An 18,887-nucleotide genomic window follows, 5' to 3' on the forward strand; every position below is an offset into this window, starting at 1 on the left:
GTCACTGATTCTAGAAATGAACCTTGCACATTACCAGTACACACTGGTAGCAGTTCAGATTAATAAAGGAGGAGAATTTAATCCACCAGAGTTGGCGTCATCTGTAATAACCACAAAGTTAATATCCTCAGTGTGAATGCTAAGCATTGAAAGCCTTTGTCCTTAGGAGGCAACTTATAAAAAGTTTGTGTTCAGATATGGAAATGTCAAAGCAAATTACTATGGTATGTTTAGTGTTATTGTTTTCCTGCAGATTAATATAAAGAAGAACACAAACAGTTCACTGAAAAGACCCCAGGATAAAAGTACCAAAACAGGGTCTGTGAAGAAGGAGAAAGTTGTAAAGAAGGAAGAGGGTAACTATTTATTCATATTTCTGGCTGTAATTATTTTATATACCAATAAGCTCAGAACATTTTCTTTCAAAGAGTATTATGAACGTACCTCTCAGGTTTTAAAAGCTGTTTCAAGTTCTGGTCACTGGTTGGTAAGACACATGCAGTAGGCAAAGGACATCCATTAATTCATTAAATATTGGTGCCTGCACAGTGTCTCTAAGTTCCATGAGGCTGCTGCTGTTCAGATGCCATCAGCTCAAAGGAGCTTGTAGAACCATGTCTCATCACCTCTCTGTCCTGTGCTGAGAGGGCAATGTAGATACCTTGATAGTTGTAGAGTCCTAGGCAGGACATAGCATTTATATAGGAAGAACTGAAATATCTGGCCTCTGTTTTGTGGTTCCCTCTGTTTTGTGGTTCTCCCTGTTTGATGTTAACTTTGAACTTCAGCAGGGTTTAAAAAGCAATAGTGAGGCTGATGCCAGCCTAGTGTTTAAATCTGTGCTGCTTACACTTTTTCAGACATACCACGATGTGAATGATTCTGCAGGGGAAATGTGACTTTTTGGAAAATGGTTTGAACCATTGAGTTCTACCTGTTAAGTAATGTCTGTTTCTGAAAGTACTCTGTACAGTTTGAAAATGGCTGCAGTTTTGTGGGTATTGACAATTTATAGAAGTTTCATGGAACAGCTTTATTTTCCTCACTCCTTCCTGTTCTTTTGTTTCACAGGTCAATTGGTGCCGTTGGAAGAGAAAGGGAAAGGCTCTGTGCCCTGGTCTGTTTATGGCATCTACATTCAGGCAGCTGGAGGCCCCTTCGCCTTCCTCGTCATCATGGCGCTCTTTGTGCTGAACGTGGGCAGTACGGCCTTTAGCAACTGGTGGCTGAGTTTCTGGATCAAGCAAGGCAGTGGAGTAAGATCAATAGCTTTTCTACTCTCCTGTGTCTAAAAGGCAGGGGAATTGCTCTCCTGGACTAATCCCAAGCTGTCCTATGAGACCAAATGGTGCTTCCGAATTTAAGTTGTAAGGCTCTCCAGGAGGTGATCTCACTAGATAGTACATCCCCAGGAATAAGAGAGCTCCACTAATAAGATATAATAGCTCATGTGGTTTTATACTGCCCTCTTGTTCCTTGTCTTGGTTAGTCTAAGAAAATGTAGTGAAAAATCTGAAAGAGGCCAAGAAGCTGAAGGAGGAATTACTCATTTTAGTACTTTTTTTTTAATGTGACCTTACATCTAGCAGGATAATCTTGTTAAAGTACATGACTTAAGTCAAATGACTTTTAGGAGTTGTTTTGAAGACTCTGTTGACTTGGAATAGTTGGGACTTTTACCACTCTAGGGGCTTTGATTGCAAGTCTTGTTGCATTTAAGATTCAAATATAACTGCAAGATTATTTTTTGGGTGGGGGGAGCAAACTACTGACCTCAGAGAAGAAATAATGAAGTGCAGATGGCCAACTATATTAAAATAAGCAATGAGGTCCTTAAACATACTTAAATATGAAAAAAAAAACAAAACACAGAATGTGCAACAGTGTGACAGTAAAGAATTTACTCCATACGGGCAGAAAATAACCACCATGTTTGGTAAGAAGACAATGTACAACCTATCCAAGGTGAATAATAGGAGTGGTGGTATGCAATATCTGGCATTGTTCAGAAGAAAAGAAATAATAAACATATAATGAGAGATTAGGAATCAAAATAGGTATTGTGGTAGTATTTTCAAAGATATTGTAGAGGAAAGGCTGAGGGCTACAAACCTGAATGTCAAGTATCTGCTAGGGAAAATGTTCTAAAGTATTCAAAGATCATTTAAAGAAATATCAAATATGGTGGGAGGGGACAGAGGATGGTTAAATTCTACCATGTGTAATGTGTACATGCTTAATACTTAATCTTTTTACTGAAACCTTGGTTTTTCTGCAGAACACCACTGTGACTTTGGGAAATGATACTGTCATAAGCAACAGTATGAAAGACAACCCTCACATGCATTACTATGCTGGCATCTATGCGCTGTCAATGGCAGTTATGTTGATCCTGAAAGCTGTTCGTGGTGTTGTTTTTGTAAAGGTATGTGCCAACGCTGCTGTTTTTTCTTATATACTCATGCTGTCACCATGGTTCTTTTGGTCACCTCCCAAGAGAGACTTTTGAACCAGCAGAAGTCAGATTGTGGATTGTGAGGTTTCCGTAAGTCATTTCCCATGGCTGCATCATGCTTTCTGTTAAACTTCTTCCTAAATTAATAGCTTCCTTCCACTGGTCGGAAGTGCAGAACACAAGAAAAAACAACTTATGGTTGGAGGGGGAATATGAGCAGAATGTTTTGGTGCCCAGGGCAGGAGCAGTGGCAGAAAGGCAAACATCCTTTCATAACGCTGCCATGTTTTCTGCGTTGTCAGGGAACTCTCCGAGCATCCTCAAGGCTCCATGACGACCTCTTCCGACGGATTCTGCGTAGCCCCATGAAGTTCTTTGACACTACACCCACTGGGCGGATTCTCAACAGGTTTTCCAAAGACATGGATGAAGGTATCTCTCACTGCATGCACTGTAGATCCCGCATTCAGACCTCGCAGTTCGAACTCTCCAGTCTCTTGCTGTTGGGGTGATCCTATCCTGTATCATCGCCAAATGTGTACTTGTAATAGACAAAGCAGGAATTGAGATCTGCCTGGGTTATGATTCTGGAAGGCAGCTGATATTTCACTTCTGTCCATTCACTTATAAAAAAGTAAACGTGCAGCTGCTTTTGTATGTATAGACTGCATGTGGACTCATAGCAGTTAATGCAGGGGGAACCTTGAGCATCAGGGTGAAGCTGATGTGCGTTTTTAATTTGAATAAACTATGAGAAATCACTGTCCTTGTCAATGATAATGTATAGCTGGACTGAATTGTTTTATATAGGTGGTTGTAGCTTTCTGTACTCAAGATCTTCTTCTTTTCCCCTCCATTTTTTCCAGTTGATGTTCGTTTGCCATTTCAAGCAGAAATGTTCATCCAGAATGTCATCCTTGTGTTCTTCTGTGTGGGAGTGATTTCTGGGGTTTTCCCCTGGTTCCTGGTGGCAGTGGGGCCCCTCATTGTCCTGTTCACAGTTCTACATGTTGTGTCTCGGTAAGTGCATCAGCTGCTTTCATAAAAGGAGAGATACTTTGACCTGTTATCAAGGACATACAGTTTTTCAGGTATATATGCATCAGTGTAGTGGTTGGTATATAGTGTTTGTACATGTCACTTAAAAGTGCTTCTTTCCTTCCAGAGTCTTTATTCGAGAGCTCAAGCGTCTGGACAACATCACACAGTCTCCATTCCTGTCTCATATTACATCCAGCATACAGGGTCTCTCCACAATCCATGCCTACAACAAAGGACAGGAATTTCTGCACAGGTCAGTCTAGATATCTGTCAGGGAGTGCTGGAGCACAAAGCAGGGTGCAAAAGGTTTACAATCAAGAAGATTTATTAATGGGGTCTATAGCTCATGGCATACATTGGCTTTAAGAGTTAATGTTGGTTTTTTGGGGAAAAAAAGGAGGAGAACAAGGAGAAGGGGAAGGGAAAAGTCCCCAGTAGCCAGTGGAAGAACAGCGATGGGTTCCCAGGTGAATGCTCTCTGGAGTTCTCTGCAGTGCAGCAGGGGCAATGATAATGGTGAAGGCAACATTTTGGCTCTATTTTTTCCCTAGTAGTACATGCTTTTTCATCAGGTGCTGCTCATACTTTGTTGGTTGTTTTTCTTTGTGATGACATTAGCATTGGTTAGAACATGCTAATGAAACCTCAGTGTGCATATTGATGAGCTGCTAGTCTATATGCATGTGTGTAATTGGGTAGCATTTATCAAGTATTTAAGTGATTGTTAGCCTCCTTGGGCACTATGCTTGGTTTTCTGTAGTATAAACTAAAATCTGCAAAACGAATGTTAGTGAGGGAAAGTGAAACACTTCTCATGTGGGAGGTAGTTACTTCCCATGAGAACCTGCCATAACAATATCAGGGTTTTGCAGGTGCAAGGTCGTGAGACCAACAGTGCTGGGAGCACAGGGAAAACCACCACAGAAGCTCTGGAAAGACACGGCTACATCAGCTTAGATGAAAGGTTGTGGAGGTGCAAGTCGCAGTCCCTTAGCGTTGCTGCTGCTAGAGCACTAAGGCACTGCACAGTGTGACAGTGATTGGCGTAAAACTGAGTTGCACAATTGGAAAATCTGGTTACTGGCTTTGTGAATCTCTCCAGTTTTTCGCCTTGAATATATTTTCTCAGCTCCACAGTGTCAGGATTGTAAACTAAATGGTTATTGATGTGTTTAAATTAGTGTCACCAGTCCTGTCAAAACTCAGTCTAATTTTACTTTTACACTTGTGTATAAAATGTTGCCTATTTTGTCTGTATTCTGAAATGTTGCTGCTGTTACCCATGGAGAAATTTGTAGACATTGAGCATCCTCTGGAAGATCTTCATAGGTGAGGTTGTGGTGAAAGTTTATGTAGCGTCCCTGAATTATAATTCGCCCCCAGTATAATTCATTGTGGTACACAGAAACATGGCAATTTAACTTGTGAGAGTTCAAGCTAAGTAGATATCTGATATTAATCAAGAACATTTGCAAACCCTGGTTTCATGGCCTAGTTTGAAGCTTTGTTAGTGACATACGAGGTTTATGACCCTGAGTTCTGATACTGGAACAAGGTTTTAAGTAGCTCTGCTATTTGTAGAACATCAGGCCCGTGGAGGTCTACTAACCTTTCTTGTATTTGTTTCAGGTATCAAGAGCTCCTAGATGACAATCAGGCACCATTTTACCTGTTCAGTTGTGCAATGCGCTGGCTAGCTGTGCGGCTGGACATCATCAGCATTGCTCTTATCACGACCACTGGCCTTATGATTGTCTTAATGCATGGCCAGATTCCTCCTGCCTATGCTGGACTGGCTATCTCATATGCTGTGCAGGTGAGTATGTCCACATACTGTAATACTTCTTATTTAATGTGGTTATTGCCAGTAAGTAAAAGTAACACACCATCAAAAACTTTCCTCCATACAGCAGAATAGAATAAAATGCTGTTACCCCTTTTGGTAATGGAGGGGAAAGCAATTCAGAGTCAGGACCTTGTGTGAGCAGGCAAATTACAAATTATGAGGAGCTAGGTGCTTAAGGCTAGTGTTTTGGGCAGCTGCTGCTTTTTAAATGGTAAAGAAGAATTGGTTTGAGGCTCTTCATATGCTGCATATTCCAATTTTCCTGAATATTTCCAGAAATTTGATTGATGGTACATCAGACATCTGCCAAACTGACGTTTAAATGTGTTGCCTGCAGGATGTATTCACAGCGAGCAGCTATGTGGGGTTAGATGGACATGAGGGCTTGGAATACTTGTTATTAGAGCTGTCGTTTGGCCTTTTCTGCCCCCTGGTGGTACTAAGGTGAAGTTACAAAACTTGGTTAATATTTAAAGCTGTTGCTTGTGGGAAACCTTTCTAAACTGCTGGCTTTCGAAGTAATTTTAAGATAACCATAATTTATTCATTATCTAAAAGTAGCTTGCCTTGGGCACCTTAGCTGTGTGGTGCCCAATGGCAGGAGTACTTGTATCAAATATCATAGAATTATTTAGGCTGGAAAAGACCTTTCCAATCATTGAGTCCAACAGTTAACCTAACGCTGCGAGGTTGACCACTAAACCATGTCACTAAGTGCCACATCTACACATCTTTTAAACATCTCCAGGGATGGTTACTCCACCGCTTCCCTGGGCAGCCTGTTCCAATGCTTCTTCACAACCCTTTCTGGGGAGAATTTTTTCCTAATATCAGATCTAAACCTCCCCTGGTGCACAACTTGAGGCCATTTCCTCTTGTCCTGTCACTTGTTACTTTGGAGAAGAGACCAACCTCCTTTCAGGCAGTTGCAGACAGCGATAAGGTCTCCCCTCATCCTCCTTTTCTCCAGACTGAACAGCCCCAGCTTCCTCAGCTGCTCCCCATCAGACTTGTGCTCCAGACCCTTCACCAGCCTTGTTGCCCCCTCTGAACTCTCTCCAGTACCTCAGTGTCCTTCTTGTAGCGAGGGGCCCAAAACTGAACCCAGGATTCAGGGTGCAGCCTCACCAGTGCTGAGTACAGTGCGACAATCGCTGCCCTGGTCCTGCTGGCTGCACTATCCATTGGGTTCATCTCTTAATTCAATAATAAATTGTAGCTCTCTAAATGTGTCTGTGTTTTCTCCCATCACTCCAGTTAACAGGGTTGTTCCAGTTTACAGTCAGGCTTGCTTCAGAGACAGAAGCTCGCTTCACCTCAGTGGAGAGGATCGATCACTATATCAAGGTAGGACAATAATACATTCAGCTGCCTGGTGTAACATTTCTTGTTGCTTGTAATGTTGCTGGCATATGAGGTCTGCCTTAGTACAGAATGTATATTTCTCATCTTGTGAACACATTAATGCATGTACTGTGATACAGAAGAGTGGATTTGTTTTATAAGTGTGTATATAAGCACTGGCAGAATGAATGGCACAAGAGCTGGGAAGTAACTCAGCTTACAGACATCACTGAAGTTACCTAACGGTATTGAAAGTTTAGTGACATTCTCAGTAAAGAGTGTAGAGTGTGAAAGGGGCAACTGGGAATTCAACAGAATATTTTACAGTAAAAGGACGGTGTTCTGGCACCCTTCATTCCAAACCTAATGGAACTCCTTTATTTTAACACAGATAACTCTTTGTTACTTTATCGACATGTAATTCTGCTTAATCTTAAGTCTACTTCTTTCTCCACAGCTATCTTCTATAACATAGAAATATGCTTTAAAAGTCAAGGGATTGCTCTTATGGAAACATGTGAAATGTGCCAGGCTACATTTTAGCAAGCTGCTCTGATTATTTGTAACCCTTTCTTCACAATGAGGATCTGTGTATGCAGAACTGGGTGTAGGTCAATGGGAAAAGCGTAGCCAGCTGAAAGCCTTCTACTGGCTCTGGTCTTTGAGATGGAAGGCTTTTTTACTTAATACACATTCCCTCTGAACTTCGGTGGGAGATGTGTATCTATTTGGTAAACCTGGACTATGTAGTAGTTGATATTTGTAGAACTTTTTTTAGCCTGTGGATTTAATACTGAAAAGGAAAACAAAACAAAACTACCCACTCCCCTAATCCTTGTGGCATCTAATTAGAAAATTTCTGTTTATGTAAGACTTGGTGACCACACAAGCTGAGAACTGTGTGACAAAAACTGCCTGGCATCTCTCACTGTGCTGATGTGGCTCTATCACTGTCAGGCCTTCAAGTGGCAAAACTTGTAGGCTGTTCTCTGTGTGTGTGTTTTGTGGTTTTTTTTGTAGTTACTGCCTATCCTTTTATATCATTATTAAGCAACACTTTCTGTGATTTTTTTTTTTTTTTTAATTTGGATCTCTAGACAGCCATTTTATTAAGAAACTGTAAAACTAGTTTGAATCCAATGCAAAGGGGTGGGTGAGCATCGAAAGACCATACAGGTTCTTGAATTACCAAGTACCAGGCTTGGCTTCCTTTAGTGCAGGCTCCAAGGTCACTGTTACCAGCACTAAGCTCAAAGAGCTGGAGCACTGTAGGAAATTGCTGTTTTTCTCAAACCCTTGGGACACAATTCATTTGCCTCTAACTAGATATTGCAGATATCCAGGACTGCCATAATCCCTGTGGGATCGCTCTATAGTCAGTGCAGGAAATGGCAATCTCCAGAGGGCAATTTATTACCCATTCAAAGTGTTTATATTGGAATGAGATCAATCACACTCCAGAAATGCTGGCTTCTTTGTAGTGACTATAAAGGAGTTGATGTGGCCTATTTCAGTTGGAGGTTCTTACTTTGTATGTGTTTAAAGTTACATGAGATGTATCCCGTGACAGGATTTCTGCTGTTCTCTGAGGCTGCTTGTGCCGAATACAGGACAGTGATCTTGGCTTCATTCTAAACATGCCATAAAGGCGCATATTTGGTTTTCAGAGGTTCTGCTCTTTTGTTAAATCTGTGAACTGCTTAATGAGGGACCTATTGAGGGGCAGAGTGAAATAGCAAAAGTGAGCAAGCTGGAAGGGGCCTGAGTGACTCTGTGATTTAATAGAGCAGGGGAGAATGAGGAAGAATAGGAGGGGGCAGCATGTGTACAGTGTGTCATGTGGGCATTCCCTTCTGTGTCAGAATCAGCAGAAGCGACCTTGCTGTGGCATAACCAAGGAAACTTAGAAATACAGCAGATTTTGCATCCAGAAGCATGAAGTCTTTGGAGTGCCACAAAACTCAATATTATTGTGTATATTTTGATTTCTGTTGATGAGAAACTTTGTGTAGAAGACTGATGTCATTACTGAGGCAACAGGAGGCGAATAGCAGTGTGGTCAGTGTAACATAGCAAACTTCTGAACCACTGGGCCCGCGTCCAGCTACACAGTTCATAAAACTGCCATAAATTGATATGGTCTGAGTACACAGGGAAGAACTCCTGCTGAAAGCTGCAAGTGATGATTTCCTTCTGGTGTTTTATTTACTGAATACTGAACTTCTGGTTTTGTTTCAAAGACACTTTCCTTGGAAGCTCCTGCTCGAATTAAGAATAAAGCTCCTCCTCTGGACTGGCCACAGGAAGGTGAAGTTGTTTTTGAAAATGCAGAGATGCGGTACCGAGAGAACCTCCCTCTAGTACTTAAAAAAGTGTCCTTTACTATCAAACCGAAGGAAAAGATTGGCATTGTGGGAAGGACAGGCTCAGGTAAGGAAAATCACTAAGCAGAGTTAAATTACTACTTTTACAGAATGGGAATGGAATAGAGTGGGGTGGTCATATTGGTTCTCCCTCTCTTCTGCTTGAAAAAATTGTTAATCGCACAGGAGTGGTCCAGCAATCTGTCAGTGGTGGATTCTATTTACATGCATACATAAGTAAGGATCCCTGTAAACAATAATGAAAACAACTTTTCATATAAAGTAGAGGGATATTCTACTATGCCTGAGCCAGTACACTCAAAGTTTAACAGCCCAAGCCAGTTACCAGCACAGAATTGCACCTACAACATGCTCATGGCACCTAATTTGACTCTCTGGAAAGTTTTTTGTGCCGATGCTGCAGCTGCATTTGGCTCTGAGCTATCTCAGAAGTCTGTAATTTGAAGAATCAAAACCCCTGTTTGTGAGGTGAATTAAACCAACTCCCAAAATGTAGTTTCTAAGTAAGCAATTAATAATGTTTTATTTGGTTTATTTGATTTATGTGGCAAGGTTTTGGTAGCAGGGGTGGGATGCCACTGTAGGGGTGGCATCTTTAAGAAAATTTTAGTACCTGCCTCTATAATTGCTTAGAAGCTTAAATGCTGAACCCCAGCATTGTTTGCCAGGACTTTATGGTATTTTAAAACGCTTTTCTTACACATGGGCAGCTTTTAAAATGCTTTCTCATTTCAAAGCTGCTGTGACTGTAGAAACACTAGTATTGTTTTTCCTTTCTCATTTTTAGGGAAGTCTTCTCTTGGAATGGCACTCTTTCGTCTGGTTGAACTGTCTGGAGGCTGCATTAAAATCGATGGCTTGAAAATAAATGACATTGGTCTGGCAGATCTTCGCAGCAAACTCTCAATAATTCCTCAGGAACCTGTGCTGTTCAGTGGCACTGTGAGGTTAGTGAGACCATATGAAGGCAAAAAGGAAAAAGAGGGCTACCAGCTTAATACTTGAAGTCAAATAGGTGCCTGGTGAGATGTTAGTTCTCAGGCATCCTAGCTTATGTTCTCTGGTTTTGAAACAAAAAAAAAGCACAACTGAATTATTTTACCTGGCCTGATGCATAACTGGATGCGATCATCCTCTATGAAAGTCTTGCTTTCTGTTTATATTTCCTTGAAGTTTTTGTATCTTTGTCTTTCATCTCTACTCTTTTGTTCTTTGGCTACTCTAACCCCAGTGTGCTGGGAGTATCTGATTTCCTTGGCAAGGAAATTCTGTCAGTGCAAGGCTAGATGGGAATCATCCATATGGATGAATTAGCACACTGCTGCTTTGCTGCTCATTGCTGAATAAAAATGCCAGTTGTGTTTTCTGCTTCCCCCTCCAGATCAAACCTGGATCCTTTCAATCAGTACAGTGAAGAACAAATCTGGGATGCTTTGGAAAGGACTCACATGAAGGAGTGTGTAAGTATTATGTGCCCTATGAGATATGTTTGTGCTTCTGCCTTCAAACCTACATGTTCTGTTAGTAGCTGCTTCAGAAACGTTTAAATGAAGCTTTTCCTTTGCAAGTTTTTTCTCTTATTGGCTATGCTTGATTTCTACTAACGAGACTGAATTTTTGTAGAACATGCCATACTTTGGATGTTTACTTTTTTTACTATATAGCATAGCAGAGTGTCACTTTATCACAGGGACTCCTAGGGCTTTACAATATTCCATGTGATGTTTTTCTATATGTGCCTTAGGTGTGCATTCTACATTTACATTTGTGAGTGTGAATGTCATACATGAACATTTATACTGCACTTAAAATCTGCTGTTTGTGAGGCCTTCTGCAGCAAGTCTTACTGCCATGATGTTTCCAGTTCTTTTCTTGTCAGTCAGATGGCCTGGGGCTGCATGTAGTAGTAGTTGAAGTAGTTCCTGCAGGGACTAGATTCGCTCTTGGTGGAAGTCTTGGGGAGAAAGGCTGTCAGGAGATCTGTATTCATGGTGATATGATTTTGTATGTGGCACACTTTTTTCTAGAGATCTTATATTTTGTATTTAAGTCATTCTAAAGTTGTCTACTGAGAGGATATAGCTGTTCTAGCTTAGCAACTAGTAATGTTCTCAGTAGCTGTCACTGAGTCACAGGCACTTCAACTGGACTGAGCAGATCTGATGTCATATTGTTGGTTTAGCATTAGTTGCTTGTTACTAATTACCCTAATGGAGAGATGGTCAGCAAAGTGTGATGGATGTTTTGGAACACGGGCAAAATGAGATTTGCAGGAGGAGCAACTGTCTTGTGCCCTGAAGATACAAAAAGTCTGCAATGCTCTAAGATTTTTGCCTCTCCTTTCCTACACAGGTTGCCCAGCTGCCTATGAAACTTGACTCAGAAGTGATGGAAAATGGGGAAAACTTCTCAGTTGGAGAGAGACAGTTACTGTGCATAGCTAGAGCTCTGCTGCGTCGTTGCAAGGTGAGCATAGTGATGAGAGAAATAGCTGGAGATGGTAAACTGATAGCATTGACCAAGCTGGTTTTGTGCCAGATTCATTCTATCAGAGGAATCACACCAACAGTTATTGAAACCCACAGATGGTGTAGGGTTAGGGCAATAGAAAGGCATCTGTAACCAGCTGCAGAAAGGTATTGCATGTTAGTGTTAATAATAGTGTGTCAGACTGGTTTAATCTTTTATTCAGAGTGTCCTGTTACTGGTGACATCAGATTCTTTCCTTCTTCCACCTTTTTGTAAATGTCAGCCAAGTACTTTTGTTCTACATGGTGTTCCACTAAAATGTAGTTTCCAAATGGAATTTAGGACCATGCTGTGCCAGTGAAGTTAAGGGTTTTGCAGGAGTGGAAGATGAATAATAATTACAGTGAGAAAGGACATTTGGATTGAGATTGACCAGGATTCTGATTTTAAAATTCTTTTTTCTTAAACATTGTACACCATATTTGAAAGTTCTCCCTGTGTCTGTTTTAAAGCCAAGACTACTCAGCAGAAGTTACTGCTGTACCTGCACAAACCAAGTCTAGTTTAGTGTTGCCAAGACACCACTCCAGATCGGTTTACATCTGAGTCTGAAAGGAAGGGTAATTCTTTCCAGCGTAAGAAAGCTTAATAAGCCTAGTCAGTATTGACTCATTCCAGAAAGAACTGTCACAACCAAGGATGTGTCAGATTAGTTTACCAGTAGAATTTGTATTTGACGCTCAGCTGCTGAATGTAAAACTTACAAAGTAGTGGAAACATGAGGCCCCGGTCAGAACCCAGTCAGCCTGTGGCTCTGTGACCATGAAATGCAGGTGTGATCCATAAGGTAACTTTGTTGAAGGCATTACATAAGGAAAACTGAAAGGCTGCTTGTAACAAACCACATTTGTGACCGCAGCTCCATAATGATTGCCAGTTGTGACAACTCTTGGTCATGGTAATTCTGCCCACTCTACATATTTTTTATGTCCAGGGAGGGAAAGTGTTACTATGGGTGACAGCCAGGATTATGTGCTGTTTTCAGATTTTGATACTGGATGAAGCAACAGCTGCTATGGACACAGAGACAGACTTACTGATTCAGGAGACTATCAGAGAGGCGTTTGCAGACTGCACTATGTTAACAATTGCTCATCGCCTGCATACGGTTCTAGGCTCTGATCGGATCATGGTGCTGACACAAGGACAGGTGAGCAGAAAGACTTTTGTGGCTGCAGTTCCTGTTGCAGTCTGGTGGTGCCATGTGTGCAGACTGAACTGAAGGAACAGCTAGGATTGCAGGGTGGAGAACCCTCTGTAATCATTCACATCCTTGATAATAATGCTCCAATAGAATTAGTTATTGCTTGACTGAAACAGGCTCAAAGAGAGCAAAATTCCCTTTACACTCCAAGAAAGTACCAGAGAGTTACAGTCTCTCTTTTGATAGTGTTTTAAAAACTCCCTTTGTAGGTTAATTCTGAGATGGGCAATAAGGGAAGTGTCTCTGCTGGGGCTCAGTGGCAGTTTCCCATTACTTTCATGAAGCCCTGTGTTGTCAAACAGGCATCTGGGAGGTACTTGAACCACTTTTCAGGCTTCCGTATGGGAGCCATAAACAGTAAATCTGAGAACATCTGGCAAGGCTCTTAAATGTAGAGAAGGTAAACCCCCATAACATCTGCCTTTGTTTACCAGAGCCACCAGAGGTTGCTTCCTGATGGGTGTTTGTCTGAGCTACTTTGAAGCATCCCACATTACAGTATTTATGTATAAATGCACATACTTTCACCACCTGTTGTCTCATCTAAAGATCGCTGCCATGTTCTGGCTTCTTTACTGCTGTGTCACAAGTCCAAGGGGTGGGAATCCATTTTCTGCCGGATTTTACTGACATATTTTACCTGCCTTGTTTGCTTTTAGGTAGTGGAATTCGACACGCCGTCTGCCCTTCTGGCCAACGAGAACTCGCGCTTCTATGCTATGTTTGCTGCTGCGGAGAACAAGGTTGCTGTCAAGGGCTAAAATTCAGGGCAAAGTCACTTTTACTTTAGAGAGCTGCACCCCCTGCCTGTGGCAGGCCAGCTCTTCCTCCTCCTCCTTAAAGCAGATTATTGCCTTTTCATCTTTTAATTTTTAGCACAACGTGTCCAGTCAGAGTTTTTAAAACTGTGTCAGAAAAATTATTCGGTTTTATTATTGTATTTATTCCATAATCATATTACTAATTTTTTGTTATTAAATGCACTCTACAAATGGCTCAGGGAGCCATAGTTATAAATGTATCAGAGGCCTATAATGAAGCTTTATACATGTAGCTATATCTATACATAATTCTGTATATAGCCTATATTTACAGTGGAAATGTAAGCTGTTTATTTTATATTAAAATAAGCACTGTATTAATAACAGTGCATATTCTTTTCTATCATTTTTGTACAGTTTACAGTACCAGAGATCTGGCTTTGTTATCGAACTGTATTGGACACAGTTTTGTCTTTTACAGTTGGTCTTTTCCTAGTGCTGGATTTTCTGCGTGTCTGAGTGGAAGTGAAGCTTTGCAATAGTGTCCTTTATTGTCACATCTTTGTTGTCTAGCGCAGGGGTGAAGAGCTCTGTGGTGTAACTCTATTGCATTGTAATTTATCAAAGCTATTTGGAGCATCGCTAATGTTCACCACAGCAGCGACTGCTGCTTCCTATGATGCTTTCCCAAAGCAAGATTTTTAGTTATCTCCTCAAGCGGAGAACCACTTCTGGGTCACATTAAGGCCTCGTATTTTCTCAGTGTCCTGATACGGTATTTCTTACTGTGTCAGCAGGGTTTGTTTTAATGCAAGCACGCCCAAGCTCTTCCTGCTTCGCTGATCTAACACAACCAAAATCTAACTGTTCGTGAAATGATCTGTAACAAATTAATCATAGGGTTCAAATCACAGCCTGTATGCTAGCAGGAAAGCCTTTCAGAGCTGCATCAGCTGACTGACTCCTTTATCTTGAAGCTGCTAACACTCCTCAGAGGTTTAGGTTGGCTTTCACTGGCATGGGGAACACTAATTTTATTCTGCTCACTTATACTAAGGTTAAACAACATTTATATTTTGTGTTTCTTTATTGCACATTTGTTAAGGGAACAGTCCCCCACACCGCGTCTTCTGGAACTTTAAACAGGTTCCTGTTGATCAGGACGTAACACTGGTGTAGGACATAGTTTTCTTACTGTAAAGAAACCTACCTCAGGTTACTAGGTCCTGCGTAGTACGTTGCCATGATCACTGTACACCAACCATCCCTATGTTACAGGACCTGTGGCCCGGGTGGGCACGGTCGCTCCTATAATAGCTGTGACTTACTGAATGGTCAGCGTTGCATGTCTTTGTCAACTTGGACATTTTGTAGCCTTAGCATGTTTGCAAAATGTCTCATTGAGGCAGAAATCTGAAAAGTAAATAAAACTATTTTGGGTTTTGTAAATTTTATTGGCTTAAGTGGTTTGTTTTGGGCACATAAATTACTTCTCACCTTTTTGAGCCCTGGGGACAGTTGTTGCAGGCTGCTATTATTTTTCCTTGTCTAAGCACCATGGCCTGATCTTTCTTCTTTGAGTGAAAGTGTTTCTTTAAAAGGATAGTGGATAATTTTTTGTGCCCTTCAGCATGGGGGCAGCTTGCAATATATGTATGTTTGTGTTAAGTAGCAATTTAGAGTGCAAGTATTGAAGCGAAGTAGCAAGGGGGGGTCAGACAGAATACAGAAGATCCTTCTTAGGCTCAGATATTTTCCACTGGCTATACCTGCAGGTGTTACTGTTTATAATTTGACATGACTGTGAAGTCACACCAACAGGCATTTCTAGCTACCAATGCCTCAGGCAAATGATGGCATTAACAGAGCTTAGACTGTAGCTTGACTTTAGCACAAAAAGCATCATTTGTTACAGTTGTTCTTTAGTGAGGCTTATCCCAAGCAAGAATTAACTAACACAGATCTTACCCTGCTCATAGCCCTGGACCCAAGGTTACTCTATGTCAGGGCCTGGCCACCATTTTACTCAGTGTTACTTGATTCAAGGAACAGAGTGTGACTGTACATTGTGGTTACAAAAGGGAGAGGTAAAGGCCTCTCTCCAAAAAACACCCAGCTAGATGGGGCGTTCTTTTATGATCAGAAACTTGAGGACAAAAAGGAACTGTGGAGAGGCATGAGAAAGCAGGGTGATAGGCCAAAGAGGTTAATGCCCTGCTTCTTCCCTAAAAGTAGAGCTGGGTAGAATGTGAAGATGAAGGCTGAATATATTAAGGGGAGAGGGATAGAATGTGAAATGCATCTGCCTAAAACTGTGGTTAAAAGAGGTCAGTCAGTTCTCATGTGCTACTCTGTCAAAGACACGATTGTCATGGGCCCTGCAGAACTGAGTTTACCCCACAAACTTCAGTATTTCCCTTGGAGAAAAAGGACTAATGTACCTATTTCTCAAATGTCACTGGGGCCAGAGCCTGGCTTCATTTTGCAGCTAAGGCTAAGGTAATGGCAGCCTGGGCAAAAGGGGAGCCATCCTGACCTTGTCCTCCTTCTTCTTCCAGGCTGGGAGTTGCTTCCACTTTCCTGATGCCAGCAGTGGCTCTTGCCTGGTCCAGCAGTGACCCAGTTCAGAAAGATAACTTGCAGAAAGTTCACCCTTCAAAAGCAGGAATGCTGTACAAAGAAGGAGACAGGAAAGCACAGCTGGAAGGGAGGTGAAGTGAGGCTGCTCTTTTCAGTGGGCGCCAACTGTAACACTAGCATAGGTGTGAGAGGAAACTGCACCCAGGATTCGTTGCACCAAACTGCTGCTTCCCAGTTACTCTCCTAAAAAGGCGAATACTTTTCTGCTGCTTCAGCAAGCTGGAATAGCCCAACAAGGTGTCAAACAGGGGCCTGCAATGGAGCAGGTGAACAGTCACCTGTGGACAGCAGGGATTAGCTCAACTGTTTTGTTAAACTTTAGCTCCAGCATTGTTACTTTGGAATTAAGGAGACAGACTATCACAGGGAAGTGTTATTTCTTCTGTAGTTACTTATCTGCTTCATTTAGCACTTGTGTCTCTGACAGTACAGAAGTGTTGCTTCTCACATGAGCAACAGTAATTGGTTTTTTTATTGGCTTTTGTCCTGAACCACAGGAGCAAGCTGAAGCCTGGCCCAGGGCCCCGTCACTCAAGTGGAAGGAAAAAAACATCAGTAATTGCAAATAAGACTGAAATATCTTTATCTTTGAAGCATTCTGCAAGAGGTTTTCAGGAACTGGGTCCTGTTTTGAATTTAGTGTGTGATATCCCAGAGAAGACTTCATCCTGTGAGGAGTAGAATAAGACTGGGATTGGGACAGAGGCTTTCCTTAAAGAGATCTTACCCAAAGTAGCATGGACGTAACACATTCTTCTTAGTATATAGCAAAGGCTGTGGCCCAAGACCAACAGGTGTGCAACCAGAGATTGGCCTGAGGTAACTGATTTGCTGTATTACCCCTGGGAATTTCAGTCGCATCAGTTTTGCACGTGCTGTCCAAATACAGTGAGTGCGGCTGATCCCGATTCATTATCATAAGCTTAGAGACTCTTAGAATGTGTTTCTGCTCAACTCGTCTAGCTGATGAGTGGAAACGTTGCACTGGCTTGGGACTTCAATCAAAACACAGGATTCTTCTAAAATGGCCCAAAGGGGTTACTTGCAATTAAAAAGGTGTAAGTCCAAAGCCAGGCCCTGAAGCTGTGCAGGCTTGGACACCTGAGGAGACTTTGCTATTACCTGTGGTGAAGATCATCCAGGGTCAGATCTGGAGTGGCTGGGGCTGTGGTCTGTGGGTTATCCCTGGGTGAAAGCTGGAGGGAGAGGAAGCAGTCTTAGTACATCACTGGGAACAGAGTCTGAGAAAGCACAATTATTTCAAAAGGCAAATGGTGGAAGTGAGAGAAGGTATTGGAAGGAAAGGGTAAATGCAGAAAATTTGGTTTATAAGAGGAGGATGTGGAGAGAAAAGGTGGTAGGACAGAAAGTTTCTCTTAGCTAGAAGGGGATTGGGCAGAGGCAAAACTTTTTCTTGAAGGTGGTTCAAAAGAACACACTGAGAAGATACAGGGTGGCTGTAATGCCCTCAGCAACCAAAGACCTTTTCTGAATGCTGCCTTGTTATTTTTTACTGCAATGGCAGCCTGTGTTTTACTATATATCAGCAATCGCACAAAGGTTTTCTTTATAGTCCCAGCCTCAGGTTCGTCTAGGGTAATACTGTGATTTGTTTTACCTTTGGTGCAGATGAGGCAGCAGCCACGTTGAGCTGGGGCCACAGTTTCTGCCTCCAGTATGATGATACAATGGAAACTCAACTGGGAAATGGTGCAGGTGGCTGCTGTACCACTGCGGGTTCCTTAAACCCACAACCGTGTAGTATATGCTCCCGTGTCATCCAGAAGTCATGCCCTGGAGACTCATCAGGTGGCTGAGGCAAAGTCTAACAGTGAAAGTAACTTACAAAAGTGTCACTATATGGGGCAGAGGGAGTTCCTGTGTGCTGCTCTTCAAATCACAGTAGCTTCCAGCACACTTCCTCCCAGATTATTGTCTCCTACCACTGCTGCACAGCAACGAGCGATTGGATAAAGATGATAATTCTGTGGTTTCTGTCCTTTCTGATTCAGGAAGGTGGCAGTGGGTGGCGTGTGATTGATTGCCTCAAGAAGGGGGGCTGGAGAAGAGTAAAAGCATGTTATTTCAGAGCTGGGGGCAGTTTGGAGGGAGGCAGGCAGGGAGGGTGGAAGAGATTAAAGAAAGTGGGTCTATGGGGTGCTGGTAGAGGGAGGTTACTTCGGGTTGGACTGTGGGCTGGATGAGAGGAGTGTGACCGGGAGCAGGATGGAAGAAGCTAAAATAGGTACGGGTGGGATAAGGGCTGCATGCGTCAGCCCTGCTGGGAGCTGCGGTTTGTCTTGGAGCTGGGAGGGGAGGGTGACAGCGAAGCGTTCAGGCTGTGCGGAGGAGGCAGAGCTGGCGCGGGGGGCGGGAAGGAACCCCGTGGGGCACTGTAGCTGTGCCCAAGGGCAGGGGCAGCGCGGACCAGGCGGTGTAGGAGGAGGGTGCCCGCTTCAGCCTGCCTTGTAAACGGGGCTCCAAGAGGGGCGCGGGCGGGCGCAGCCGCTGGCGTGCGGGGATGCGCTGCCCGTGTCCGCGGTGCGGGGTCCGCAGGGGCACGGCCGGGCTGCCGTTCGGTGCGCGCCGAGCGCGGTGGGGCTCGCGCGGGGTGCGTGTCGGCACGCGCGGGCGCGCGCAAGGACCTCACCTGCCCCGCGCGCCCCGCAGATGGCAGCGGCGG

At 42.9% G+C, this 18,887-nt stretch overlaps 1 protein-coding gene and 1 long non-coding RNA gene across 3 annotated transcripts in view; one reads left to right on the forward strand and one right to left on the reverse strand.

The window, feature by feature from the left end:
* ABCC5 (ATP binding cassette subfamily C member 5) overlaps positions 1-16,197 on the forward strand; it is a 45,583-nt gene extending 29,386 nt beyond the window's left edge. The window contains exons 17-31 of one of the 2 annotated variants that reach the window (XM_065844712.2): positions 254-356; positions 1,072-1,256; positions 2,279-2,425; positions 2,758-2,887; positions 3,322-3,475; positions 3,621-3,749; positions 5,126-5,312; positions 6,600-6,689; positions 8,927-9,116; positions 9,858-10,017; positions 10,452-10,530; positions 11,423-11,536; positions 12,585-12,749; positions 13,463-13,546; positions 16,123-16,197. In XM_065844712.2, the coding sequence (XP_065700784.1) occupies positions 254-356; positions 1,072-1,256; positions 2,279-2,425; positions 2,758-2,887; positions 3,322-3,475; positions 3,621-3,749; positions 5,126-5,312; positions 6,600-6,689; positions 8,927-9,116; positions 9,858-10,017; positions 10,452-10,530; positions 11,423-11,536; positions 12,585-12,749; positions 13,463-13,546; positions 16,123-16,182 (1,977 nt within the window). In that variant the 3' untranslated portion in view covers positions 16,183-16,197. Of the gene's footprint in view, positions 1-253; positions 357-1,071; positions 1,257-2,278; positions 2,426-2,757; positions 2,888-3,321; positions 3,476-3,620; positions 3,750-5,125; positions 5,313-6,599; positions 6,690-8,926; positions 9,117-9,857; positions 10,018-10,451; positions 10,531-11,422; positions 11,537-12,584; positions 12,750-13,462; positions 15,017-16,122 lie in introns of those variants that run through there. The other variant, XM_065844711.2, reaches the window with a different exon arrangement.
* On the reverse strand, positions 14,633-18,673 carry LOC139828650 (uncharacterized). The gene is made up of 2 exons (XR_011740537.1): positions 17,327-18,673; positions 14,633-16,234 (listed from the first exon to the last, which is right to left on the reverse strand). It is a non-coding gene; the product is annotated as an uncharacterized lncRNA (long non-coding RNA).
* Positions 18,674-18,887: the final 214 nt, after the last annotated feature.

Source organism: Patagioenas fasciata, chromosome 9 (genome assembly GCF_037038585.1).
Source record: "Patagioenas fasciata isolate bPatFas1 chromosome 9, bPatFas1.hap1, whole genome shotgun sequence".
In the NCBI taxonomy this organism is placed as follows: Eukaryota; Metazoa; Chordata; class Aves; order Columbiformes; family Columbidae; genus Patagioenas; species Patagioenas fasciata.